We start from the raw sequence: 27619 nt of genomic DNA, 5'->3' as shown, positions 1-27619 counted from the left end.
CCAGTTAGAAGTGTTGTTATAAAGCTCATAGCAAATTCTTGCTTTGTGCCTCACTCACATAATTATAATTATTTATCCAGGCTTAAGAATTTGATGCACAAAGCACTCACTTTCACATAAAGAAGGCAGTTAACAGTTAACGAGCCTTTTCTTTCGATCATACAATATACCTGGCCCTCAATTAGATGAACGGCCAAACTCTTCCCAAGCCCTTAATGCATCAGCCACACTCAGTGCAGCATAATTAATGGAAGCTAATAAAAAGTGAGAGAAACTTTGAAGGACTGTACTGAAACCAACTTACCACACAGAGCCCACTACATTGATGAAGTTAAGTCCTGCAGTGTTTGTCATGACCTGGTTGGAGGAGGTTCCTGTAGTAATGGACGTTACCATGGTGGAAAGAGGAATGGTCATTACAGGCAGTGCCTGGCTCAGAGACATTTGCTGCTGAGCAAGCGGGGTTAGCAAAGTGGACTGAGGGGCGAAGCCTGAATCTTGGGGAGGAGGGGTGGCAGAGTGGGTGACCAGAGTGGAGCTCTGAGCATCAGGAGGGTGTGGGGTCGATGAAGGGGTGTTGGTTGGAGGAGGAGGAGATGGTTTAGGAGTTCCAGTCCCTGCTCATTGAGAAAAATAAAAAGCGCTAGTTTGTTATAAAAGGCCAGTCCTTTTGTAAAATAAAGTTAAGGGAATCTTAGTTTGCTCCAGTTAAAAAAACAAAACCCAGAAAGTAGACAAGTGTTAATAACGGTTACTTCTGACAGATGCAAGGATGCAGCAAATGGCACATAAACCACATCACTCTGCTTAATGCTGCAAATAAACCTGATCTCTTTGTTCCACGAGGTCACTCTAACACTGACAACACACTTAAGCCATGCGCCTGCCATGAACACCTTCAGGTCAGACAGAGGGATTTCTTTAATCAAAATGGTTTGCTTCAAAAAACCTTTGTCCAGCACATAGAATGTAATGTCTGCACATTGGCAAAATATTAAAACAGAAAGGAACATAGACTGAACAAAAACACGGACTACAACTAAACTGAGAAAAACAGTTATCTAGAACTGGCCTGCCTGACCTCAAAGGAAGAAAGTAACAATGCCTGTGGCAGAAGATAAACATTGTGTGCTCTGTCTCTGTGTGTGTGTGCGCACGCGCGTGTGTGTGTATGTTTATGTATATATTTGTGTGTGTGTGTGTGTGTGTGTATATATATATATATATATATATATGAGAATGAATTCGGCATGTAAACAAAACACTCAAAAGCTCGAGGTGTTTTTATTGTATGTTTTGTTATATTTAGCTTTCATGTCCTGCAGAAAGAAAGGAAAGAAATGTGAATGTCCAGAAGCTATGATGAAAACCCTTTTTTACAGCAGCAATTATGTGCAACAGATTTACACAATTCGTACCATCAATGTAAAAAAAGAAAAGAAAAAGATGATGGGGGTTTGTGTGTGGATCAGACTGTTGGAAAAGTTGATCAAAGCTTCCTTACAAGTTTTCTTTGTGCAAAAGAAGAAGGTAGAAAAACCTTCTTGACACCTTTTGAGCCATCCAAAAAATTTAAAACTATGCCACAGTCAAGTCAAAAGACTATGTTGTGCAGCTGAGTGAATAATTAAATAGACAACTATCTATAAGCTACATTTGTGGAGTCTCTCTTTTCCCTTATAAATCTGCTCATAAGACACATAAATACTTTAAACTCAGCTAAAATCTACAAGTTGTTCCTTCAGTAATTCTGTCCAAAAATTCAGCTTGGCTGTTATTCAAGTAAGAAAAGAAACATTTAACAAATGTCATGGGTGTGCTGAAATTATTCTCACACTTTTTTTCACCAGTAATGATTTGTAAAACAGTGTAGGAGTGTTTAAAAAAATCAATTTATAGTTTATTGTATTGCCACCTTGGGACTGATCATGTTATATACATACACAGAGATACAACTGTACCATTTCTGATGACATTCAAAATGTTTTAGCTACTTAAAAGTATGTCAGTGAAACTTGATCTTAATAAGTTGCTGTTGATACACTAGTGGAGCTGTATTTTGGAAGCTTCAATGGTCACATCAATCATCAAGTTGTGTCAAAGAGAGAGACCAACGTTGGTTGCATAAAACAGATTAAAACGTATACACAAAGCGTGCATACATATATATTTATACAGAAAAACAAGTACGGTTACAGCAAACAAAGTACATACAGTCAACAAGATGCCTGCCTTAAGTGCTGCACAACTTGATATACAACTTAGGATATGCTGGACATTTAGATTCTCCAGTCAGCTGGTTAGGAATTGTACCATGAGAAGCTACGAAGACTTAATGGAGAATTTAGGGCGGGACTCACTTTGTGAAGAGCTTGCAGGAGATGTAGCAGCTGGAGAGAGCATGCTCAGCTGATTCAGATCCAGAGACTGTTTCCGAGACACATTCGGAGGCTTGGGGGGAGGAGGAGTTGGGGATTTTAGGAGGCCACTTGACTGCTGTGCACTAAAAATATTACCTAAAAACCACAATTAATCCATGTTATGATCTGCAAGTCAACATCAGAAAGATTTTTTTCTCACTTAAATGTGCTCCACCAGGTGTACAACACAAGAAGTAAGCACAATGGAAACAGTGAGTTTTGCCATTGCCACTCCCAGCATTAATAACCAAGTTTTGCCTGGATTTGTCTGAAGCAGGGATGGAGCCTGTCCTCTCCATCTCTGTGATGATTTGAAGCATGAGATACCTCAATGATGACCTCTCATTTATCTTTGGAAGAGGCACTTGCTGGCCTCCTCAGCTGGAGTGGGGAGAACTCTTTTTGTCAAACTGCTTGTGGTGAGGACACAATAAAGTCATGACCAGGGTGACTTCAGCAGCTTTAGCCAGTGGGGTCCCATCACGCAGGCTGATGAAGTTGGTCATTGCCAGAGCAGAGTATAGCATGTAAAGGGGCAAGTGAGGCAAACTATAAGTATTAGGGATGTGCATGAAACAGATGTTTTGTTTTGTTACAAGCTCAAAACGAAGTGCAGAATGCTTGAAATGTTTCGTCAAAACAATGGCCAAGCTGGCTGTTTTGATGAAACAAACTTGAAATGTTTCGAGCGCCATTTTGGAGGGCTGTTGTTCCAAGGAGAGCTGGTCTACCAATTGGGGTTAGCAGGCAGGCCAAGCCTCTAAGGCGGGCCGACATGCTAGTCTACCCGCTGACCCCAATCAGTAGACCAGCTCTCCCTGGAAAAACAGCTCTCCAAAATAGCGATTGAAATACTTGAAACGTTTTGACTCAAAAGGCGGTCGTTTTGTTTCGAGCTCAAAAGAGGCTTTTTATTTTAAGGGCATTTTGTTTCGAGCTTGGAACACTCAAAACCTTTTGCACATCCCTAATAAATATATATGCACATTCTAACATACATTTTTTATCAGCAAAGCCACACTTAGAAAGCAAAACCCCTCTCCTCATAATTCTCAATCATTAAAACAAAACAGAAATGCAAAGAAATATTTACCTGAAGAGCTACTTCCCAAACTTGAAGGTAGTTTGATAGGAGGAGGTCGATGTTTCACACCTTTTCCCAGCACTGAAGACTGAATAAAACCAGACACACTCTCAGGCTGCTAAAAACAACAGAAAAGCCCCACCAGAAGCATAAGCTACATTGACACATCAAAAGATGTAAAACATTCATTTTCAGAGCGAGGGAATTCCACTTACTACTTCTAGGAAAGCTTAATGTGAATCTCACTATATTTTGACAGAAAATATACAGAAAACCCAGATTTTAGAACCAGAGTGAAATCCAAAGAATCACAGTGTAAAAACGCAACCTCATTGCTATGGCATGCAAATTCAACCCTACATTAACTCAGTCAATGTTGGAGCAATTACCATTCTAAATCCTGATGGTATTAATATTTTAACTTGTTTATTAATGTTTTATTTTACAATGTATGTGTTGTGAGCTGCCTCGAGCAGTAGTGTACTGGAGGGGCAGGGTATAAATATCTTAAATAATAATACGGTTTGGGGTCTTATGTTTGATGGGGGGGGACCCCGAGTATTAGTTTCATTTATGTTACCATCTCATTTTGAAGGAAAACTTCAAACTGTTCCTTCCTCAGGCAATTTGGACTGAGAGCCACTCCACTTTTTTTTCTTTCATCATGCAGTCTGTTCTGATGGTGGACAAATGAGAGGCAGACAGTGAAAGTATTCTGCAGGATCAGCTTTCTGCTCTGTTTCTCAGGGGATATTAATTTTTTCCTCTAGTCTCATTATTTTTGGTTCTTCCCTTTCTCAGCTAGAAGAGAGAATGAACTCAAGTGTCCCTCATCATTTATTTGTGTGTTCACTAACCCACGGGTAATGGCATCTTCAATCTATATCTGTCAGCTCTTAACACTCTGTCATACTCCAGCGTGGCCAACAAACAGAGGATAGGATGAGATTATGTCAATGGGGGCTGCTCTGGTTCTATTAGACAAATTATATGGGCTGTAATCCAAGATATAGCTAAGAAGGGACAAAACCTGCTTTTAACCCTGGATTCTGGGTTCACGAGACACAGTGGGCAGGTTTAGCTCCATCCTAATTATGTCCCCAAGTGCACCCTCTTTACTTCTTCCATTAAAATGGATGCCTCCTATTCACTCATATAGGAAAAATAAAAGCTCTGCATTTGGAAACAACACTGGAGCAGGAACAAAACCCACCCAAACCCATCTGCCAATATCAGCTGGTCAGGCCTTCACATGGAATTAATTCACATCTCTGCCCCCTGCCCACCCATGGGGGTCTCTGCAACAGACTGGCATTCCCTCCACATACATTCTACACACAGTTATAGATTTAAGACTAGTGTGCTCTATTCATGCATAAAAAACTACTCCTCTGACAAAAAATGTAGAAAGATGCCAAGAAGTTGAAATCACATGTGGTCTGCGTACTACAGCTAGTTTAGATGTGCCTAATCCTTTGTCAAGAGAGGCAAAGAACTCCAGCCCCTATACCCTCCCTAGGTTTTCTTTTCTAGCCCTCCTCTACAAAATGGCTCAGAACCTTTCCCCTTCTCATTCATCTCCTGAGGCAGCTAATGAGCCTGGACTAAATTGCCACATGAAAGACTGCAACAGCCATATTTTTTAAAAATAGGCAGCGGAAATTTCCATCTACAGAGGAATGGTATGTGTGCCCCACTAATCATTCCACAACCAGGAGAAAGAGGAAGGAAGGTAGAGAGAACGTAGCACTGGTCTTCACTTACTGTGAAGGCTCTTTCTTTATGCTGGAGCTGAGGACTTCTCTCATTGGGTTATTCTCTCCCACATGCTCCCAGGCAGGACTAATGCAATTCTGTTACTAGCCTTAAGAGCCCGGGACAGATAACCCCCGCCCAGTTCTTTTAGGCCAAAAGAACTTTTAGGCCATGCACAGAACAAAATAACTACCAAAACCCCCCAGGTAACATATAACCGCTCTGGGCTCCTTGGAGGAAAAGTGGGATATAAATGTAATAATAAATAAATAACATATATATAAATATCAGATGAAAACAGTGGAAGATACACAGATCCCACATAAATAAGACTTGTGCTCTTAAACTTCTAGGTTTCCCATGGAGTAGGTCAGGACACCACCTGGGAGGGCCGAGATGTCCTCGGCTCCAGCAAAAAGGAGGAGTCTTCACAGTAAGTGAAGACCAATGCTCTGTTCTCTGATGCCTGTAGCCGAGGACATCTCTCATTGGGACATACCAAAACCCTGGCCAAAAACTCTCTGGGAGGGAGTATCCCTGCCTATTCCAGAGAAAGAACCTGTTGAAGCACCCTGTGACCAAATGCCGCCTGTGCAGTGGCAAACACATCAATCTTGTAGTGCTTCGTAAATGTCGATGGTACCTTCCAAGTTACAGCTCTGCGTATCTCATGTACTGGAGCGTTAGTCGAGAAGGCAGCAGAAGTGGCTGCCGCTCTGGTTGAATGTGCTAGAATGTGTTCTGGAGCTGGAAGTTGTTGAGATTTGTATGCGAGGGAAATACAAGCACGTATCCATCTGGCAAGAGTCTGTGAGGATACTTGGCTTCCCATTGAAGCTGGTAAGAAACTAACAAAGAGGGATTCCGATTTCCTAAACCCCTCTGTGCGCCTCAAATACATCTTTAAGCATCTGTGAACATCTAACTTATGCCATTCCTGCTCCCTTGGATGGACTGGTTTGGGACAAAAAGATGGCAGTATTATATCCTGAGAATGGTGATAGGTTGAAGACACCTTTGGCCTGACGAATGGATTTGGAATGAGACATACAGAATCCGCCGAGAATACACATAGGTATTCGCTTTGAGACCCTTATCTAATCTGTCCTGTAGAAATGCGAGGAGATCTTTAACGGATGCCGCACCACGAGGTATTGAATGCCTTGTCACCCATGGTAGGAACGCTCTGCACATGTATTGATATATACGCTTGGTGAAATCTCTCATGGAGGCTAGCATAGTACTCAAGGCGTTAGAATATCCAGACTTACTTAGTATTCCTCGCTCAGTTTCCAGGCAGCTAACTGAAACCAGCCTGGTTCGTGATGTTCGACTGGGCCTTGATGGAGAAAATCTGCCGACACTGGAAGGAGCCATGGTTCCTGTATGGCCATGTGATATAAGTTCTGGGAACCATGGCCTCCTGGGCCAGTAAGGGGCTACTAAGATGATTTGTGCCCTGAGTAACCAGTCTCTGTGAAGGAAACTGGCCAGGAGTGGAGTCGGTGGAAATGCATACAGTAGTTCCTGAGGCAATTTGGCTGATAGGTCATCTACTCCCTCCACTTGCGGACACGGAAACCGGGTAAAGAACCTGGGAAGTTGTTTGTTCAATGTTGATGCGAAGAGGTCGACCATTGGAGGGCTGAACCATCGTGTGATCTTCATGAAGATCCTCCTGTTGAGCACCCATTCGCCAGGTAGCAGTTGTTCCCGACTCAACCAGTCTGCAATGGAGTTGAGATCCCTCTGGACATGGTGAGCCATGACAGATGCTAGATGAACTTCTACCCAGGACATTATCAGGGATGCTTCTGTCTGGAGAGAGCACAATCTGGTTCCTCCTTGCCTGTTTATGTGGGCCTTCGCGGTCATGTTGTCTGTTCTGATCAACACATGGCTGTTGATAAGCAGGCCCTGGAATGCTATCAGGGCAAGGTGTATGGCTCGTAACTCCAACCAATTGATGTGGTGCATCCTCTCTTCCATTGACCAAGTACCCTGGGCTGTTCTGTATGGGCAATGGGCTCCCCATCCTGTTTTGCTGGAGGCGGTTGTAATTATGATTCGAGTTGGTTTGAGGAACTCCTTTCCTCGTCTGATGTTGGTATCCATCAACCACCACTGAAGGGATGCTAGAATCTCTTGTGGAACAAAGATGGCTATATTGATCTTGTTGGAGATGGGTACTCTGAACTTCAGAAGAAACCATTGTAACAGTCTCAGGTGATATCTGGCCCATGGTACGGAATCCAGTGTGGCCACCATTAGACCCAGAAGACATGCAAGGGACAACAGTCTGGCCTGGAGAGCCTGCAGAACCTCTGTGACTTCCTGCTTTAACATCCTTACCCATTCGTCTGGTAAGAATAGTCTGTCTTTATGGGTATCTATCAACACGCTGAGATGATGAATCCAGTGAGAAGGTAGAAAGTGGCTCTTTTCTGTGTTTATGAGGAACCTTTGTTGTTCTAGTGTGTGAAACGTCATGTGAAGATCCTTTGCCACCGACAGTTCGGACAGAAACCTCAGAAGCAGATTGTCCAAGTAACAAAAAATGCGTACTCCCTGCAGTCTTAGGTACCAGCACCTTGGTAAATATTCCTGGGGCTGAGGACAGACCGAATGGAAGTGCCTTGTATTGATAATGCACCCCACAGTATTTGAAGCGGAGCAGATGACAACTTTCAGAGTGTATCGGGATGTGTAAATAGGCTTCCTTTAGATCTATGGAAGCTAACAGGTTCAGATGTTGCAATGCTTCCGTTATTGTTCGAAGGGATTCCATGTGAAACCTGCGCTTTGGAACCCACCGGTTCAGGAATTTTAAGTCCAATACAGCCCTGAGAGACTCGTCCTTTTTGGGAACAGTAAAAATTATTGAATATATACCCTGTCCCTGTTGATAGGTAGGTACAAGTTCTATTGAGCCTATAACCATTAGGTGTTGGATGGCGTCTAGAAGGCCCAAGTGTTTGACAAGCCGACGTGATCTTGGAGTTGGTAAAAATCTGTTGAGAGGAACTCCTGTTAGCTCTATCTTGTAGCCTGTCTCTATTGTTGAGAGTACCCACAGATCAGTTGTCGTTTCCTGCCATTTCTGAAGGAAGGTTGACAGTCGACCTCCCAGACTCCCCAACGGGGCGTCATTGCTGCTTTTGAGGTTTTGGCTGGTTGGTAAAGGCCTGTCTGCCCTATTTGTAGGCCCTACCACCCCGCTGTCTATTCCACCAAGGACGCTGGTCTCTGGAATCTCTGTCCTTCCCTCAAAAGGAAGGTCGAAAAGCCCCAAAGGACTGGTACTGAAAACTGAAAAGACCTCCTAGGAGGGGGATGCTCTTGTCTACATGCTACAACCATAGCTGAAGAAGCCCTGGAGGAAAATCTTAGGGCATCCAGTGTTGCATCTGAGACAAAGGCTTGCGCCTTCTGGATTTTAATAAGCTGGTGCCTTAAACGTACTCATAAATATGTCAGTAGAAGGGTCTTGGATGAGGTCATCTAACCATACCATAGATGTCCGGGCTAAGATGGATGCGGCAGCTGAGGCCCTAATGGATAAGGATGAGGCCTCATTAGCCCTTTTAAAAGAAGCCTCAATTTTTTAATTTTGATTTTTTAAGGCTGACTCCCCATCCCTAGGTAACAATGCCCCATTTAATAGTGCAACCACGAGGGCATCTGCCAGAGGCACCTTGAACATGTCCATGGCCTCTTGCTGAAAGGCATAATGTTTGTTGGCTACTGCCACCAATTAACAATTACGTAGGGAGTAGCCATTCCTCCTTAACCGTATCAGCCAGCAGATCTGGCAGTGGTAATAGAAGCTCTTTGCTTTTAGGCTTAGGAAAAACCAGAGATCCCTTAGTAGAGGGAGCATAGTCTGGATTGCTCGGTGTCTGAAAGTCTAATGCACTGACGGCTCTAGACACTAGGGGGCCAAAATCCTCCTGTGAAAATAAGCGTTAAGTTAGTGTGGATGCAGGGTTATCCTGATCATCCAACCACTCTCCTTTCCCCTCTTATCTATAGGAAGATTTCCCTGTATTAGCACTGCAACAGGATTTGGTGCAGTAATGGGAGTAGGCACTGTAATTGGAGCAGTTCCTGTACCAGACGGAATTGGTGATACAGGGTAAACAAGAGTCAGTGGCTCATTTGGAAGCAGTGGTGGCAAAGGATTATTAGATGTGATATCAGGGGATTTCCCACCAGGCCCTTCAGATGAATGACCACCTCTTAAATCCACCAATTCAACCCGATCCTGTGGATGAGAACTATTAAGACCATCAACGTCAGTATGTTTTCTCTTGCGCCTAGCTTTTCTGGGCAGCTGGGAGGCAGACTCCTCAGAAGAGGAGGGAGATTTTGAGTGATCCCTGCCCCTTTTCTTGGGTCTTTCCCCCTTTTTCATAACCTGCTTCAAAGATACAGTCAAAGTTTCTTTAATCCAATTCTGCCAGGTAGCAGGCATATCTAAAGGCAGATTAAAAGGTTGCAAGTCTTGGACAGTTTGCAAGTCCAGGGCAGCTTGAGGGTTAGGTAAGGGGGGTCCCTGGCTAGCCATGACAAGGAGGGATCTCACTGGTCCTGAGTTACTTCCTCTCTGTACCGAAGAGGATTCTAGCCCTCTGGGTCTGGATCTGGCTCCATGGCAGTCCGTGGAAGAAGCACTGCTTTGAGTCGTGGTGGTTCCAGGGTTTCCCGCTGAAATTGCCGAGCCACCATTTGCAGAACTGCTAGATGTCGCAGCGGCTGCAATGACTACTATTTGTTCTCGCAAGCTCAGGACAGGTGAGAGCGAGACCAAGGTCTGGCCCACGCTACCCGGCTGAAAATCTCTTGTCCTCATGGAGCTCCTCGTCGCATGGGCCAGTAATGAAGGACCCAGTTTGGCGTCCTTATCCACGGGGATCAGGGGACCCAATCCGGCGTCCCCTGCACTGGTGTCCTCATTCAATGGTGCAGCCGTTAATGGCACGGCAGCTAATTGCAGCGGAGGCAAACCCAGCACTCTAGTAGCAAAGGGAAGCCCGAGGTCCTTCTCCCCATGGGGACTAAAATATGCCTAATAGCCTGTTGTCTCTCCATCAGGCAACAGACATTGAAAAAGACACACAGAGGTAAAGGACGACAGAACGGGTTTTTTGTTTGTTTGTTTTGAGTGATACAGATAGGTTAAGGTTAAGGTGCAAGGAGAAAGATCTGAGGAAGATGAAAGTTTTTAAAAGATTAAAGTATTAAAGTAATAATAGGAGCAATACAAACAATCTCTGCCTAGGAGCACAGCGGGACTAAAAGAACTGGGCGGGGATATCCGTCCTGGGCTCTTAAGGCTAGTAACAGAATTTCATTAGACCTGCCTGGGAGCACGTGGGAAAGGATAACCCAATGAGAGATGTCCTCGGCTCCAGGCATCAGAGAAAGTGACCTTGTCTTGCTCAACTGTGCTGGGCTCAAAATGTTATTTGGAAAATAGGGGCTGTACCCTTTGCCAGGTTTAGAGTACTCCGAGGCTGGGAAGAATGACCAACAGTGGCAGGTCAAGTAGCTTACCATACTCCACAGTTGTTGGATTTTACGTAGGGAGTAGCCATTTGTGTTGTGTCTGGCACTACCCCAGTTGTGTCTGGCACTACCCCAAGTGTCCCAGTTCCAGCAGAGAAATAGCAATTTCTCAGAGCTGCAGCCAGATTATATCATGTTGCTATCGGTCTTTTTCTATATGACATGGTGATGGTACCTGAACTCCCAAAATGACAGATTCAGCTGGTCTAGACAGAGTAAATCAGTTCAACCTGTTCAGCAATCAGGAAAGCTGCTCACAATATTTTGGTGTTTAATTTGTCATGAGGAAATATTCAAGGAGGAAGTATGCACACCAGCACCAGAGGAAAACAATCCACAGCAGATGCAGAGTGTGGAGGGGTCAAACTTCAAGCACTTAAATTACTAAAAAGTGAGCATATGATAAACACAGATTAAATGGAATCCTGTATAAGTGGCACTTTAAAAAAAAAGGTTTTCTATTATTCAGTAATAACTTACTTCCATTTCTTTGCCAGGAGAAAGCTGACCCAGATGGTGGACTGATCCACTTGAGTTATGATACATCTTTACTGAGCACTTGGCTTCATTTTGAAGAAGCTCCTGGTACTGGTTGACTACTCTGTAACATAACATTAAAAACAATTCATTCATTCATTCAATTGTAGATGTATTACATGCAGGTTGTCTAACAGGGTACACAAAACTAGAAATGTAAGGACGTTTTTATTCTTGGACTCTCGTTCCCTGTTCATTGCTTTCAGTCAACAAAATATGGGACTGAAATTAAACACTACAGTTGGATGTGATCAACTTCTGTGCAAAATCTTCCCCCACAATATCTGCACCAAACTGAGGCCACAGGGCTCAAGAACAGTATCCATGCTGGAAGATGAATGCAGCCCAGCCAAGGGGACAGAAGCCCTAATGGTCCCCTAGCCAGGAATGGAGACTGTAGCCTGCACAGGAGCAAAGGCTCACTTGTGCACAAGGGCCAACTTATGAGTATGATGGGAAGATAGAACAGAAAATGGGTGGGGCTTGGAACGCTTCCAATAAATGGCAGAGAAAAAAGCATGGATGAGAGCCAACCCCCTTGCGAGGACTTGGTAACTAAATTGGGCAGTCACAAAGAAAAGTCTCATCTGCAAGCTACACTAGGCCAACTATAGTGATATTCAAAGTGTTCAAGCATTTGAGTTACACGTTACCTCTTCAGGCACAGGTGCTTAAAAAAATATATTTTGAGAGAGAGATTAAATGGTGAAAGCTACAATCTTATGCATATTTCCTTTGGAATAGGTTCAACTGATCGCAGTGGAACTTACTTCTGAAAAAACATGCATAAAACTGATGAGAGCCTGGTAAAACTGAGTATTGTTTAAACAAAGGCAATATGTTTTAACATGAAGTAATTTCAACTTCACAACAAACTGCCTTGACTTATAAGAGGGGTAAGAGTACACCTTCCACAGAAAAAAGGCAACAAGAGGTTTTAGCAAGATGTAGAAAAACATTCCAGCAAGGGAATACAAGGAAATTTTTAAGAAAGAAAAAAGACACAAGACTCCAGAGCATCTTTCTATCTAGAATCATCAGGACTCTTTAAGGCAGGGAGGATAATACAAAACAAACTAGGCATTATACCAACAAAGCTGAAGATAAACTTGGAAACCACACATTATGGTTTACAGGTTTAATATTCTGTGTTTTGTGCAGAGCAACTGCATTCACGACTACGTAAATAGCATTCATCATATCTTGAGGAAAAATGTGGAATCATGAAAACTCTGCTTATTTACCTTTCTGCTTCTGACTTTGAGCCAATAAGAAAACTGAAAGAGAACACAGTATGGTAATTAACGTAGAAAGAACAGATGAAATGAAGTGTATATTTTTTTATCAAAGGCTATTTGCAAGGTTAGCTAAATAGAACCATGACATTCAGAAGCAATATACACGGGAACAACAGGCGCTGGGGATGACCCACAGGGAGAGGCTGTTGCCTTCATACCCTGGCTAGTAGATTCTAGATTGATTTGTCTGGACATGGTGGGGAAGTATCCTGCTCAACTAGATGGTCTGTCAAACAGGATCCTTGAGCACAGGAACATAAAAATAGCCTTTTGGGATCCATCCTTCCTCTCTAATCATCAAGAGATCACTTCCAAACTACAGGTTACTCATCTGTAACGTTGGTTCTTCTAGTAGTCATCTGTACTTATACATAAATGGGCTATGCGCCTGTGCAGAGACCTCGTCAGAATCTAACAAGCTCAATTCTCCTGCTTTGGGCGGGAACCCGCCACCAACCGCTAGAGATGTACAAACCGGTTCAAATTCAAACCACTTTGGTTCGATGGTTCAAATTCGAGCCAAACCAGCCATCAGGTTAGAGCTGCAGGTTTGAATTCAAACCAAATTGGAGGTGTGTGTGTTCCAATTAGAACCAGTTCAAACCGGTTCGAACCACCAAAAGTGGGTGGGGTGGTAGTTGGCACCCATGGGTGCCTACCACCCAACCCCCAAAGCAATCGGACTCTCGTACGATTTTTTAGGAATTTTTGAAATTTTTGTGGGCTGGTTCAAGTCCCATTATACCCTTTGAGAAAATTAAAAATATTTCAAATATTTATTAAAAATATACGTGTGTCCGATTGCTTTGGGGATTGGGTGGTAGGCACCCATGGGTGCCAACTAGCACCCCACCCACTTTTGGAGGTTTGTGCAAACCCAAAACTGAACATCCCCCTCCCGGTTCGAATTCAAACCAAACCGGGTGAACCAGTTTTGTGCACATCCCTACCAACCACTATATGCAGCTGCGCCACTCCTCATCCCTTCAGTCACAGAGTCCAGCTTCAGTGAACTCCCTAACCCCGCAGGGAGGACAGGGAGGCGTGTAGGAGTACGGATGACCACTAGAAGAACCAACGTTACATATGAGCAACCTGTAGTTCTTCAACGTGGTCTCTGTCTTCTACACAAATGAGTGCATAACAAGTAAGCACCTGAGGAGTAGGGAAAAACAGAGGCAATATATAATTTGCCAGAATTCTTTATTGTAGAAACAAGTACATTAACTGAAAATGAATTACAGGACACTCTTGCCAAATACAGCATCATTCCATGCTCTGGTATCAATAGCATAATGACAGATAAATGAATAGGGCAAAGCCCAAGTAGCCGCCTGACATATAGCGTCCAACGAGACCGCCTGATCAAAGGCCACAGAGGCCGCCACTGACAGAACAGAGTGTGCCTTAATAGTTGCAGGCAACTGCTTATGAGCCAATTGATAACAAAGTTCAATTGTGGAAACTATCCACTTAGACATGGACTGGGCCGAGACTTGGAGACCTTTACGGGGCCCATCATACAGAACAAATAAAGAATGAGATTTTCTCCACTCAGCAGACCTCTGAATGTAGAAGGACAATGACCTTCGAACATCTAAACGGTGCAACCTCCTTTTCTCATCCGAGGAAGGATTTGGAGAAAACACGGACAAAGTGAGTAGGGACGAAAGGTGAAACACAGACACCACTTTGGGCAAGAACTTGACATCCGTCCTGAGTACAACCTTGTCCTTATGGAACTGAAGATATGGCTGGTCAGCCCTCAGGACCCTTAACTCACTCAACCCCTTGGCAGAGGTAATGGCCACCAAAAAGGCAACCTTCCAGGTCAGGAAATTGAAGCCAAAGGCTCAAACGGCGGCCATAGTAGACCAGCCAAAACTATCAACAGGTCTCAAGCTGGTGACATAACTGGATTGTCCAGGAACATGTGTGGTCAGAGGGAGAATGTGCTATAATGGCAGCCAAATACACCTTAAGAGATGAAAACTTTAAACCAGATTCCTTAAGGGACAATAGATAATTACGAATAGCCTGTAAAGATGGGTTAAAGGCATCAAACCCATGAAGGGAAGCGAAGCAAGTGAAATGGGTCCGCTTGTGATCATACGACTTCCATGTGGACTGCTTTCTAGCAGCAACCAAAACTTCCTTAAGTCTCAACAGGAAGTCGGCAAGATCTGCCACACATGGAGGAATTGAACATCTGGGTGAAGCACCCATCCCTGTTCCTGAGACAGCAGGTCCGGTTGGACAGACAGACGTTGCCAGTCCCTTGCCAAGCGCCTCAGAGTCAGAAACCAAGGCCTCTTGGGCCACTACAGGGCTCTCAGAATTACCCTGGCCCGATCCGCCTTCAGTTTGCGCAGGACCCTCAGAATGAGGGGAAACGGGGGAAACACATAGAAGAGGGTCTGTCCAAGACAGGACAAAGGCATCTCCCAGAGAACCCTCGCCATCCCCTTGCCCGGAGCAGTAGAGGGCACACTATGTGTTATCCTGGGAAGCAAATAGGCCCAGAGTTTGGACCCCCCCCCCACAATTTACAAATATGTCCCTCAGATGAAAGATGTCCCTCATTGCACCTTGATGCAATGCCCACTCGTTGGAGGCCACTGCCAACTACTCGGAGTGTCTGGCTGGACATTCAGTGCACCCTGAATATGGACTGCCTGAGGCGACACTGCATGTGCCATGCACCAATGCCATAGGTCCAGTGCCAGAAACAGTAGGATCCTCGAGGATGTGCTGCCCTGCCAATTGACATAGGATTTCGCCATCGTATTGTCTGTTTGTATTAACACTGAATGACACCCAATTAGGGGCAGGAAACTTTTGAGAGCATTGGAAATGGCCAACAGCTCTAGATAATTGATACAGACCGGCTTACTGGGCTGGCCACCCAACTTGTATCTTGGCTGGAACCTGTTGCCACGAGAGGACTGTTCCGAAGGTGACTGTTGCTGGGATGGGGCCTTCCACGGTTGATAAGGCGACCACTTAGCAGTCCTCTGTGTCTTGCTAGTCAGGGAAGAATAGGACATGGAGTGCACTGTGCTCTTCAATTTCTGTACCTTCTGGAGTGTATCATCGGTGTGCTCAGAGAAGAGGCTAGAGCCTTCAAAGGGCAGGTCCTTGACGCTAGCCCAGGCCTCATAGTACAGTCCCGATGACCGCAACCAAGCATGTCGTCTGAGCGCCACTGACGTTGCCATCACTTTAGTCACGCATTCCGCCGAATGTGGGGCTGAATCAAGTTCTTGTTTGGCTACTTGGATAGCCTTGCGGGCAAACGATTTGGCTGGATCCCTCTTGCCCTGTGGGAGGAGATCCAGAAAGGAACTCACCTTCTCCCACAAAAAATGATTATATCGGACATTATAAGCCTGATAATTGGTCACCCACAAATGTAGGGCTGAGGTGGAGTAAAGTCGCATCCCAAAAGAGTCTAACTTTCTGCCACCCAGTTCTCACTGGGTGCCATCTGGCTGTGGACTCTTGTCCTTTGCAGGGACACCTCCATAACGATTGAATTCGGGGTGGGGTAGTTCTTCAGAAATGATGTATCATTGTCCAACTTCACCCTATAGAAGTTTTCCAGACACCTGTTAGGCTGGGAAAGCATCGTCGGTTTCCTTCAGTGACCCCAAATGACTTTTAACAATGCTGGGTTCAGAGGCAAAGCGGTCAGTACCTTGGCTGAACAACAGGTCCAGCTCTCTTTTCTATCGGTTCCCCAGGTTCACGCCCAGGGCTGAAGCCATTTGCGTCACATAAGTCATGTACAGTTTGAGGTCCTCCAACGGGGAGACTGGCTTCGGGTCCAACTGGACGTCGAGCGGGGATGATCCCAGAGAAACCACCTCAGAGTCCTGTAAGCTAACATCGCTCTCATATTCTCATAACATCGCTCTCATAAGAGTCCTGTGGTACAGGCGTTGCACCCGAAGGGGAGCCTGGCTTGCTACCTTGACTGTCCAGTACCGAAGCGGAAAGTCCTGTTGCTGGCATCTGGGAAGGCAAGATGGCCTGAGGTATCACATCACCGGAACTGAAGGGGGCAGTTTGCGATGCTCTGCACGGTCCCTCGGGGAGCGTTGCGGTGAGTGGGAACGTGGCCTCCCTTCTGAATATGAGGGGGGTTCTCGCCAACCCCTCATAGCCAAGGGTTTCCCATATGCAGGATCCTCTGAGTAGCAGGAGCTATAGTAGGAGCGGGCATAATAGGAATAGTCAGACTACCAGTCTACTTGTTATCAATCATATGATTCGGAGTCCTGGTGCAATTCACTGTTTGATGGTTCAACTGCGCTCAAGGGGAAGTGATACTCCGGCGCCCGGTATCAATCCTGATAAGACTGGTCACACCAGTCCCAGGTTCGGTCCCGTCTGTAAATTGAGGGGTGTTCTTCCCGTTCTCAATGGGTACAACGGTCCCTAGGGGGAACGTGCTCTTGTTGGGCCCGAGAGGGTGACCGTCTTCTAGGTAGCCATGAGGCATCTTCTGCAGGCCTGGTCAGCGAATACGCCTCCTCTGACAAAGCATATCCTGGTTCCTCCGTCGCCACCAAAAGTTCTCTAATCAACCAAGTTTGATTGTGGGGCACATTGAACGATTCCATTACCACAGGCAAACTAGGGCGCATTGACATGGATGATTCTTGCATGGTATGATCCGAGGCCACTTTAGTCTTCTTGGCAACAGGGGCCTCCGATGCAGGAACCTCCTCCGCCTTCTTCTTCTTGGGTATAGAAGGGAGGTGATGACCCACCGAAAAGTCTCGATGTAACTTGCAAAACCGGTATCGAGGCTCGGTTTTCAATCTCCTCACACTCCGATTGCATTGATTAAACCATCTTCACTGACCGCTTCAGCGACAAGGCTTCTGAAGAATGGAGAGCCAGATCCCACAGGGCTGTGTGCAGGTGAGAAGCCCTATTTTTGCAAGCCTGCTTCATGAACTGTTGGGCAATGAAGTCAGGTCTCGACAATGTGGGATTCCCCCAAGCAGAAGAGACATTCGGTATGAGTATCGGGGGAAGGGATCTTAGTTCCACAGCAGACACATTTTTTAAAGTTTGTTGTACCCGGCATAAATGCTGAAGGCCGACCAGCCACCACACTCTGTCCCGGCCGGGATCGGAGTTCCAAAGTAGGGAAAAACCTGCAAAAACAAAATGCAAATAACAGAAAACACTACTACATGGAGAATTTTTAAAAGAAAGAAATCAAAGAAGCAGGGAGAAAAACAAGAGGATAGCTGAATCCTACTCATTGCTGAGCTGCAGACTCCACAATGTTCACTGAAGCGTGGACCAAGAAAGACTGAGGGGATGAGGAGTGGCGCAGCTGCATATAGCGGCTGGGGGCGGTGTTCCCACCCGAAGCAGGAGAACTGAGCTTGTTAGATTCCGACAAGGTCTCTGTGCAGGCACATAGCCCATTTGTGTAGAAGACAGAGACCATGTCGAAGAACAAATGGTTACTGGACTATCCCAGAATGACTTTGCCTGTACCTTTTCGACCTTCTGACTCTCTCCTCACTGCATATTTACAGTGATAAACTTGCTTGACCCTCTCACGTTTGAATGCCCTTCCATCTGCACTCCTACACGGGAAATATAAATGAGTTCCGTATGCATTGCGTCGTAGCCCTTGTGGCTCAGAGGATATAGAGTCAGTTCATGTTATTCTATACTGTCAATTTTATAGGGATGCTTGTATTAGGTTCACTGCTCCTCTCTTAAAGAATCATCCTGGCCATACAGATCAATTTTACTTGGATTTTTTGCTGTCTAATTTTAAATCTGTTACCCCTATTAATGTGGCCAAGTTTTATTTTGTTGCATCCAAACTTCGTAGAGTTTGTACTAGCAACCTGAATATTTTGTAAATTTTAAATGTTAAGCTGGTCTAAGGACCGAAATAAACTTACTATTACTAGTGATAAACTTGACTCATTAGTTAACTGCATTCGTTAAATATGTAATTTCAACCTTAAATACACTGCAGCAATTTCCTTGTTCTTATCCGATGCTGCAAGAATTCTTATGCTGCTATCAGATGAGTGAGTGGATAGCAGGGGGAGAGGGAGGGTTGGAACAGGGCTCTTTGGCCAAATGTAGCAACTATACAGTGCTACAGTCAGCAGCAGGTTTCAGTACACATATGGAGGGATCATCTTAGACCTCTGTGTGAACCAGGTTTTGAAATTCAGAAATTACAGTAGACTAGACAATTATGTGTATGACCTGAATTAAATACAAGTCAGTGTCAAGTGTTAACATTTAAATTGTCACCTTTAACCTTTGCTCTCAGAAGTGTGTTTAAATTTAAGCCTTTAGGATTCCTTCAACAGTTTGTACATGAATAGGCAAAATGTCAACCAACTACATTTTGAAGTATTTCCCACCCCCACCCCCATTTCTGTAATATAAAGGTTTTAAAAAGCAAATTCCATAAATCAGCAGAAATTTGTTCAAAAAGTCATTCTTGTAGACAGTGGCTGAAATCCAGACCAGTATTTCACACATCCAATGAGGGAGAGAAGAATTTTGTCAACCCTCCCTTCTTCCTGCACCCCACTGTGGACCCTCAGGGACATATTTCTGGGAGGCACAGATGGAAGTCATCCTGCCCCATTGTGTATGCAAAATGTTATGGGCGCAAATGCAGTGTTTGTTTGGATATCAACCAACATGACTTCTTCTAAAAACTAAGATTAAAGCCACTTACTGCGATGGAGTTGCTGGATTCTCATCTTCATCACCTTTAATCATTTGTACTTTACCATAGTATAATGGATTTCCCAATGACTGAAAAATGGTCAGTTTTGTTTTCTCAAGCTGACTGCCAACTTCACATTCAAAGACATAATCATCTTTTACCTCCTATCAAAGAGAAAAATAATTTATACAAGCAGTCAATTTCTGAAAGACTCTTCTAATATGCAGACTAAAATAAGGTTAACCCACTGGACAGCCCTTCAAAGACAAGAATTTGAGGTTCTCAAAGCCCCTAATCACAAAGAGAATTTAAAAAACAAAATAAAAGTTTCAGGCAGAGTCAGAGCTCTGCTAAATTAGCAGAGATGTTGTGACCAAGGTTATCCCCCAGAGTGTTAAGAGATGGTTGGGGAATGGGAAATGATAGATATATTATGGTTTCTCTATCCAAAAGTAAATACTTTACTTTTTATTCTGTGCAACATGATACCTATTCAAGAATTATTTCTTTGTTTTTCCTGGTTTACGCACAGTCTGCAGAAATTGGAATTAGGTTGGTATTTCACACACCCACCCGACCCCTACAGGAGGAAGGACTTTTTCACACAGCACATAATCAATCTATGGAATTCTCTGCCACAGGATGTGGTGATGGCCACTAGCTTGAATGACTTTAAAGGGGCTTAGACAAATTAATGGAGGACAGGTCTATCAATGGCTACTAATCCGCTGGAAGCCACATTGTGAGAATAGTGTAGTGGCAAGAACTGTACAGTGAGTACTCTCTCAATCTCTGTGTATAATATTTCATGGTGATTGCTGTGATGAGCTCCATGCCTTGAGACTAACTTATGCTTCACTCACTGCTCTGGTCTGCTCTGCAATCTGCATTGCAAGGTGTACTCAGTCAAAATGAAGTTGCTCTAGTTGAGCTTATTTTTTTTAATTTTTTTTAAATTTTACATTTTATATCCCGCTCTACCTCCAAGGAGCCCAGAGCGGTGTACTACATACTTATGTTTCTCCCCACAACAACCCTGTGAAGGCTGAGAGAGAAGTGACTGGCCCAGAGTCACCCAGCTAGTATCATGGCTGAGTGGGGATTTGAACTCCGGTCTCCCCGGTCCTAGTCCAGCACTCTAGCCACTACACCACGCTGGCTCTTTGGCTATGCTTGCTGCTAAAGGTGCTGCTGTGGCAATGCTAGGAAGTAATGCAAGAGTCATAATTGTGTGTGAGAAAGCAACTTGGCATAGAGGCACCTTTTAATGTGGTGATTCTCTTTATTTAGCAGTGGGGAAGTAACTGGCCCTATCCACCCCAAGCACAATACCTCCAGTGACTGTTGCTGGTGTCTATCTGATGTTGCTTTTTAGATTGTGAGCCCTTTGGAGACAGGGAGCCATCTTATTTATTCATTTCTTTCTCTGTGTAAACCACCCTGAGCCATTTTTGGAAGGGCGGTATAGAAATCGAATTAATTAATTAATCATCATCTTCTAATAATAATCTTCTACTGTGAGCTTCTGCAGTGTTTTTGCAACCTCTGCCTTTTGGGAGAAGTTTTAAAAAATAATAACTAAAAATTGCCCACTTGCTCATTTCTTTTGTAGGTTGGGTGGTAGGTAGCAACCATCATGCCTTACCACCCAATCTACGTTGGTGTCCCTAGGAGCTATCAATAAGGAACAATGGGGTGTTTAGAGTTTCCCCATTGTTACCTATGACCAGAACACTTGAAATGTTCCAGCCTTTTGTGTTTCAAGCTTGAAACAAAATGCAAAAATCTGTTTCATGCACATCCCTAGAAATAAAAGGAAGAGATAATTCAAGGTGATGTGAGCAGGTTGGAAAATTGTATAGAAACTCTCTCTCTACATGTGTATGTGAACAGTTAGAAAAAAAGGTGGATGTAGTTGATACCCAACAGACTGAGAAGTAGTTTAATTGAATTTTATTCCACCTTTGGAAAAAAGGTCAAGACAAATGACTGTGGCCCAGTTCAGATGCCATACTTGGAACCATGGTATAATTTTGGTTCTATCCAACATCCTTGGGTTTATGCATGAGGAGAAAAACATTTATACTTCTGATCTTTGTTTAAAAAGAAGCCAAGATTCGCCATGATATCCAAACCTGTCATCTTGTTCTAAAAAGAATTTCAAAAAAATACCAGGTTCTGATGGTGGGAAAATTGTAATAGGGAATTATTACTAGGAAGAAGAGTCAACAGGAACATAAGAACAGCCCTGCTGGATCAGGCCCAAGGCCTATCTAGACCAGCATAATGTTTCACACACTGGCCCACCAGATGCAGGGGAGCAGCTGCAGAAGAGAGGGAATGCCCTCACCTCTTACCTGTGGGCTTCCCCGAGGCATCTGGTGGGCTACTGTGTGAAACAGGATGCAGGACTAGACAGGCCTTGTCCTGATCCAGCAGGGCTGTTCTTATGCTCCTGTTGAATCTTCTTCTTAGTAATAAACCTATTCCCTATGTATTTATTTTTTATTTTATTGTTACATTTATATACCGCCTTTCATTAAAAGCAATTCCAAGGCGGTTTACAAAAGTTAAAAAACATACAATAAAAATGACAATAAAAATATTAAGCTAAAAATATAAAACCAATCTAATTTAAAATCTATAAAATACAAACATAAAATCTATACGCAAGTAAAACACATAGAAGCAGCAATAAAACAATCATGTAAAAACCTGGATAAAAAGCCAAGATTTTACAATTTTCTAAAAACAAGATTTTCTAAAAACGGTGACGGAGTCCGAGGAGCGAATGGCCACTAGGAGAGCATTCCAAAGTCAGGGGGCAGCAACAGAGAAGGCCCTGTCCCAAGTGCACGACAGCCAAGCCTCCCTCATTGTTGGCACCTGGAGCAGAGCCCCCCTCAGATGACCTTGTCCAAGTGGGCAGCAACCCTTGGGAGCAGGCGGTCCCTCAAGTACCCTGGGCCCAAACCGTTAAAGGCTTTAAAGGTCAAAACCAGCACCTTGAATTGGACCTGGAAACAAACTGGCAGCCAGTGTGACTCTTTCAAAATGGGTGTGATGTGCTCCCACTGGGCAGCTCCCGATAAAACCCTAGCTGCCACGTTTTGTACTAGCTGTAGTTTCCGGATATTCTTCAAGGGCAGCCCCACGTAGAGCGCATTACAGTAATCCAGCCGTGACGTGACTAAGACATGGGTAACTGTGGCCAGATCTGCCTTCTTGAGAAAGGGACGCAGCTGGCGCACTAGCCGAAGCTGTGCAAAGGCACCCCTGGCCACTGCCTCCACCTGAGCTTCCAAAAGCAGAGCCGGGTCCAGCAGTACCCCCAAGCTGTGTACTTGCTCCTTCAGGGGGACCGCAACCCCATCCAGAACCGGTAAAGTCTCCTCATCCCAATTGGCTCTCCTACTGACCAACAGTACCTCCATCTTGTCCGGATTCAATTTCAGTTTATTAGCCCACATCCAACCCATCACGGCCTCCAGCCCCTGATTCAGGACATCCACCGCCTCCCTAGGATCAGATGACAAGGAGAGATAGAGCTGAGTGTCATCCGCATATTGCTGACAACTCAGTCCAAATCCCCGGATGAACTTTCCCAGCAGTTTCATGTAGATGTTAAACAGCAGGGGGGACAAGACCAAACCCTGCGGGACCCCCACAGGCCAATGGCCACGGGGCTGAGCCGTAGTCCCCCAGCACCACCTTCTGGACCCTCCCCCCAAGAAAGGACTGGAACCACTGCAATGCAGTACCTCCGATTCCCATACTCGAGAGGCGGCCCAGAAGGATACCATGGTCGATGGTATCGAACACTGCTGAGAGGTCCAGCAGAACCAACAGGGACACATTCCCCCTGTCTATATCTATTTCAGCTTTTTGGAAGTCCAAGTATACTTTATCAACTGGATCACCCTTAATGCATATGCCTGTCGACACTCTCAAAGAACTCCAAAAGGTTAGTGATGCATGACTTGCCCTTGCAGAAGTCATGCTGGTTCTCCTTCAGCAAGCCCTGTCGTTCTATATGTTTAACAATTCTGTCTGCTTTGAAGTATGCTTTCCATCAATTTAGCTGGCTCAGAAGTTAAGCTAACCAGTCTATAATTTCCTGGATCCCCCAAGGATCCTTTTTTGAAAATCAGAGCTACTTAGCTACTTGGGAACTTGGAAGCCTAGCTATTTTCCAGATATCTGGCACAGAGCCTGATTGTAGGGATCAATTACATGTTTTTGCTAGGAGATCAGCAATTTCACATTTGAGTTCCTTCAGAACTCTTGGGTGGATGCCATCTGGCCCTGGCAATCTGTTAATTTTTCGTTTTTCAAGACAGTTTAGAACATCCTCTTTCATCACCTCAAACTAGCTCAGTTCTTTTTAGAATCTTCCCTTAGTCACCTAAATACACTCAAGTACAGATTGTTCTTTATGTTCTTATCTTTTGGAGCAAAACGTCTCTTAACTATGAGAAAAAGTTAACTAAAGGTCTACTGTTAACTCACGTGTGCTGGCCAGACACTTGGTTGCGAGTCATCAGGCTTCATAGACTTCTCCACTTTAGCATATTTTTCCACCTTCAAAAGTATTAGAACACAGTGAATTAATTCGGGAGAACGGATAACAGCATTAATTATTGCTTGAGCATTCTTAACTAGGAATGGAGCAACAGAAGTGGACAAAAAGGACAAATTTTTAAACACAAACACCATACTGATGATGGTGCAGAAATCTGACAATGAGGGTTTCACTAGTTATATAAATAGACAAACAAATAAATCCTCCCATTTCTCCAGTTATATCTGTATAATAATCCTCAAGTTGGAGGATGAGCAATTTCTAGGAAAGACAAGGTTTTAAATTCAGTTTTTATGTGTATCTTGCAGATTTCTTCCTCTCTCAGTACATATGGTAATTAAAAGAGAAGGCATGTTTTATCATTCCTCCCCTTTCCGAAGTGAGAGACAAACCTGACAAGTGAAATTCTACTGATGTTGCCAGTTTTATAAAGCTGTAAACTTACATCAACTTCAGATGGTGCAATCAAGTAGCAAGGATTCCGTTTCCACATATCTACACACTAAAAAGAAAAAGAAAGATATAAGAACAGTAGCCATTAGAATAAATGTATCTGGCTTGCAATCTTAGGTTTTAAAAATATGCATACATTTCCAGCTTTGGAAATTTTGAGGTCATACTGTTGGGCTCCTTTTCTTTCCTTCCTTTTTTGCAAATAATCAAGCAACCTGAGCTGCAGGGGAGTTGGGCAGTGAGACACCTCCTGCTGTCGATTCATAGATGACCTGGAATATCTTTTGAAGCACCTAAAAAATATTAATGGAAGAGCACCTTTATATTAAAGAGACTGTTGGAAAGAACACCTTTAAGGATCACATCTGTACTAGCTTGCATTCACACAAGCACGTATGGCATCATGCTTAGGATCCTCAATCCCCTTTCTCCCCAGCCATTTTAAGTTTTCACTTGGCCCTCAGCACCAGAAGGCTGGAAAACACGCATCACTGTTATTCATCCAATGTCTGATTCTTCAGAGCATTGCTTCAGAGCAATGTAATGTCAGTGAATGTAATGTCTACTCTGACACTGGAGTTTCGCTGCTACTGTTGTGCCTTCTCCTCCGTTCACCACTGCAATCCGAGGAGGAGTGGAAGCCGTGGAAAACGTTCTTGCCACTGAAATTCCCCCAGTCCCAAAGCATCACTCCAGAATGACCTCAGCCAACTGAGCAAAGAGACACCTTTTAAAGTGGCGATTCTCTTATATTTAGCGGGGGGGGAACAACTGGACCTCTCCAACCCGAGCACAGCATCCCTCCCTTGGCTGCTGCTGGTATCTGCTTTATGTATCTTTTGAGATTGTGATTGTGAACCCCCTTTGGGGGCAGGGCACCTCTTATTTATGTATTTATTTTTCTATGGAAACGGCTTTGTGAACTTTGGCTAAAGAGCAGTATATAAATATCTGAGGGCAGCGGTGGCGGCACTGGGAAACCTGCTCCAACCCATTTTCAGCAACACCCTTTTTCATGGCTGTCCTCCTGCTGCCATCACTGCCCCATAAAAAAGGAGCTTGCCTTGAGCAGCCAGATCGGCCACCCACACAATTACCGGCTCTGTCACAGAGCCAGTAGGGGCGGCAGAAATCAGGAGCCTCCCGGCCCCCGGACATCCCAGGATGCCTTGTGAGAGCGCACAGGGCATTCTGGTGAGACCCACGAGGCTGGGAGGCTTGTAGGAGCCTCCCAGTCGGGGGTCTACTCATGAGTTGCTGCAGAGCTGCGCTGTGGTGACTCAGGGTCTCCGATGTGGGTTTAGCAGAGCGCTCGGTCTGCTAACCTCTTTTACGGGTGTGGGCAGTAAAGGAGGTTTGCCACCAGGAGGCACGTGGCTCCCATTGCAGCACATGACCTCCGAAAACTGGGCTGGGCTCCCCTTGCCCAGCCCCGGTTTTCAGAGGTCAGGAGAATAGCCTCTATGTGTGAACAATCTAGGTTTTAAGGGTTTGTTTTGTTTTTGATTCTTTGGAGAGTGCTTTGAGAACTTGGGTTGAAGAGCGGTATATAAATATTTGTAGTAGTAGAAGAAACTTGTAGCAAATGTTCTCAGTCACTTCAGGCATTTTTAAAAATCAGCTAAAATGGTACAAAACCTGAATAAAAGCTAAACATTATTCCCACGACAGAAACCTATGCCATCTTTAAAAAATGTTTATAAGATCCAACACAGATTACCACTTTCTAATACCGTTTCATTGGGCGAGTATTCATTTTCTGCTTGTTATAGAGGAGCCTGTTTGCAGTGCAAGTTACTGAGATTGAAGGATCTAGACACAGAGGTTCCGCTGTAGCTAGTATAAGTTGGCTTTCTAGTAAAAGTTTGTCTTCCTATAATACAAACAAAGAAACTTCAAAAGTGGTTAAAACACGAAGGCTACAATCATGTGCATGTTTACTAGCAAGTGACTCTTACTGAACTCAGTGGGATTTGTTTTCAAGGAAACATGCACTGAATTGGGTTGCACAGTGAACATACAGGAGGACCTCAATATTCACAGGAGTTCCATTCCACTGTACAACCCCAGATACGGAAACCATGAATATTGAGTCACCGCGGCAATGAGGAATTTGGGGTTAGGTTCCCATGGGGGGGGGGCATTTTTAAAATATCAAATCGGGGGGGGTTTATAAGAATCTTCCTAACACTCCCCGAGTCACGCTGTGCCCCCAAATTGGCTGAAAATCAGCTGAAAATCAATTGTTCTCTCTCTCTTTTAAAAAAACACTGGAGCCATTTGGAGGCTCGGGAACACAAAATGGCAGCCAGAAATTACCTCTGCGGTTGACATGGTTTTTTTCATGTATGCCAAGGTTGGGTGTCTATTACCCAACTGCAGATCCGTGGATGTTGAATCCATGGATATCAAGGTCCTTCTGTATTAGAACAGCATTTTTGTCATTATCTTTAACAAAATCACTAAACAGCTTCACATGTGCTTATATACAAATACTATGAGATACATTTTATTGACTTTTAACCTGGATTATTATGCTATCATACCCAATAATATTGATCGCTAGAAAAACATGGAATAGTACTAACCTTTCAATTCACTACAGCCTCATTCTCACTGAGATGGTAGAATCTATGCCTAGAAATCTGTGTCTGGGCTGTGCCACTTTAGACTGCAGATGGAAACCCGTATGACTAAATACTCCTTCATAAAAAAATATACCCTACTAGCTGGGCCAGGTGCAGTGCATCTGCGCCTCTAGTTCGCTGCCACGCCGCCACACTGCTCCCCCCACACCCACTGCCACCATTGTTTTCTTCCCGTCCAGCCACCTTCTTCTTCTGCCCGCCCACCCCCACCATTTTCTCTGTTTGCTGGCCGACTGGCCCACCCACCACCATCTTCCCCCCACCACAGGGCCCCTGGCCTGGCTGCTGTCACCATTCTCTTCCCTGCTGCCCATCCCCGTTGTTATCCAGCGGCTGCTCACGAACTCTTGCGAGAGCTGCCATGCATGGGATTTGCGATGGGTACGCCTAAGAGAAATATACAGATAGAAGATTTGTCCAGGACAAGATTCCAGTCTAGCTTTCTCCCTGACAGTGTTCTCTTTCAAGGTAGGGGTAGGGGTAGGGGTAGGGGTAGGGGTAGGGGTAGGGGTAGGGGTAGGGGTAGGGGTAGGTGTGTGTGTGT

At 44.5% G+C, this 27619-nt stretch overlaps 1 protein-coding gene across 24 annotated transcripts in view; it reads right to left on the bottom strand.

The window, feature by feature from the left end:
- Window positions 1–27619, bottom strand: part of SUPT20H (SPT20 homolog, SAGA complex component) — a 61715-nt gene that overhangs the window by 12856 nt on the left and 21240 nt on the right. For 14 of the 24 annotated variants that reach the window (XM_053301176.1, XM_053301171.1, XM_053301177.1 and 11 more), the window contains 10 exons: window positions 26161–26300; window positions 24564–24720; window positions 24420–24476; window positions 23902–23973; window positions 19402–19556; window positions 12609–12641; window positions 11308–11428; window positions 3514–3622; window positions 2361–2516; window positions 305–617 (listed from right to left, as the gene is read on the bottom strand). In XM_053301176.1, the coding sequence (XP_053157151.1) occupies window positions 305–617; window positions 2361–2516; window positions 3514–3622; window positions 11308–11428; window positions 12609–12641; window positions 19402–19556; window positions 23902–23973; window positions 24420–24476; window positions 24564–24720; window positions 26161–26300 (1313 nt within the window). Of the gene's footprint in view, window positions 1–304; window positions 618–2360; window positions 2517–3513; window positions 3623–4084; window positions 4181–11307; window positions 11429–12608; window positions 12642–19401; window positions 19557–23901; window positions 23974–24419; window positions 24477–24563; window positions 24721–26160; window positions 26301–27619 lie in introns of all 24 variants that reach the window. The other 10 variants (XM_053301192.1, XM_053301193.1, XM_053301180.1 and 7 more) reach the window with 6 other exon arrangements.

Source organism: Hemicordylus capensis, chromosome 2 (assembly GCF_027244095.1).
Source record: "Hemicordylus capensis ecotype Gifberg chromosome 2, rHemCap1.1.pri, whole genome shotgun sequence".
NCBI lineage: Eukaryota > Metazoa > Chordata > Lepidosauria > Squamata > Cordylidae > Hemicordylus > Hemicordylus capensis.
This window is presented reverse-complemented; position numbering and strand designations above follow the sequence as displayed.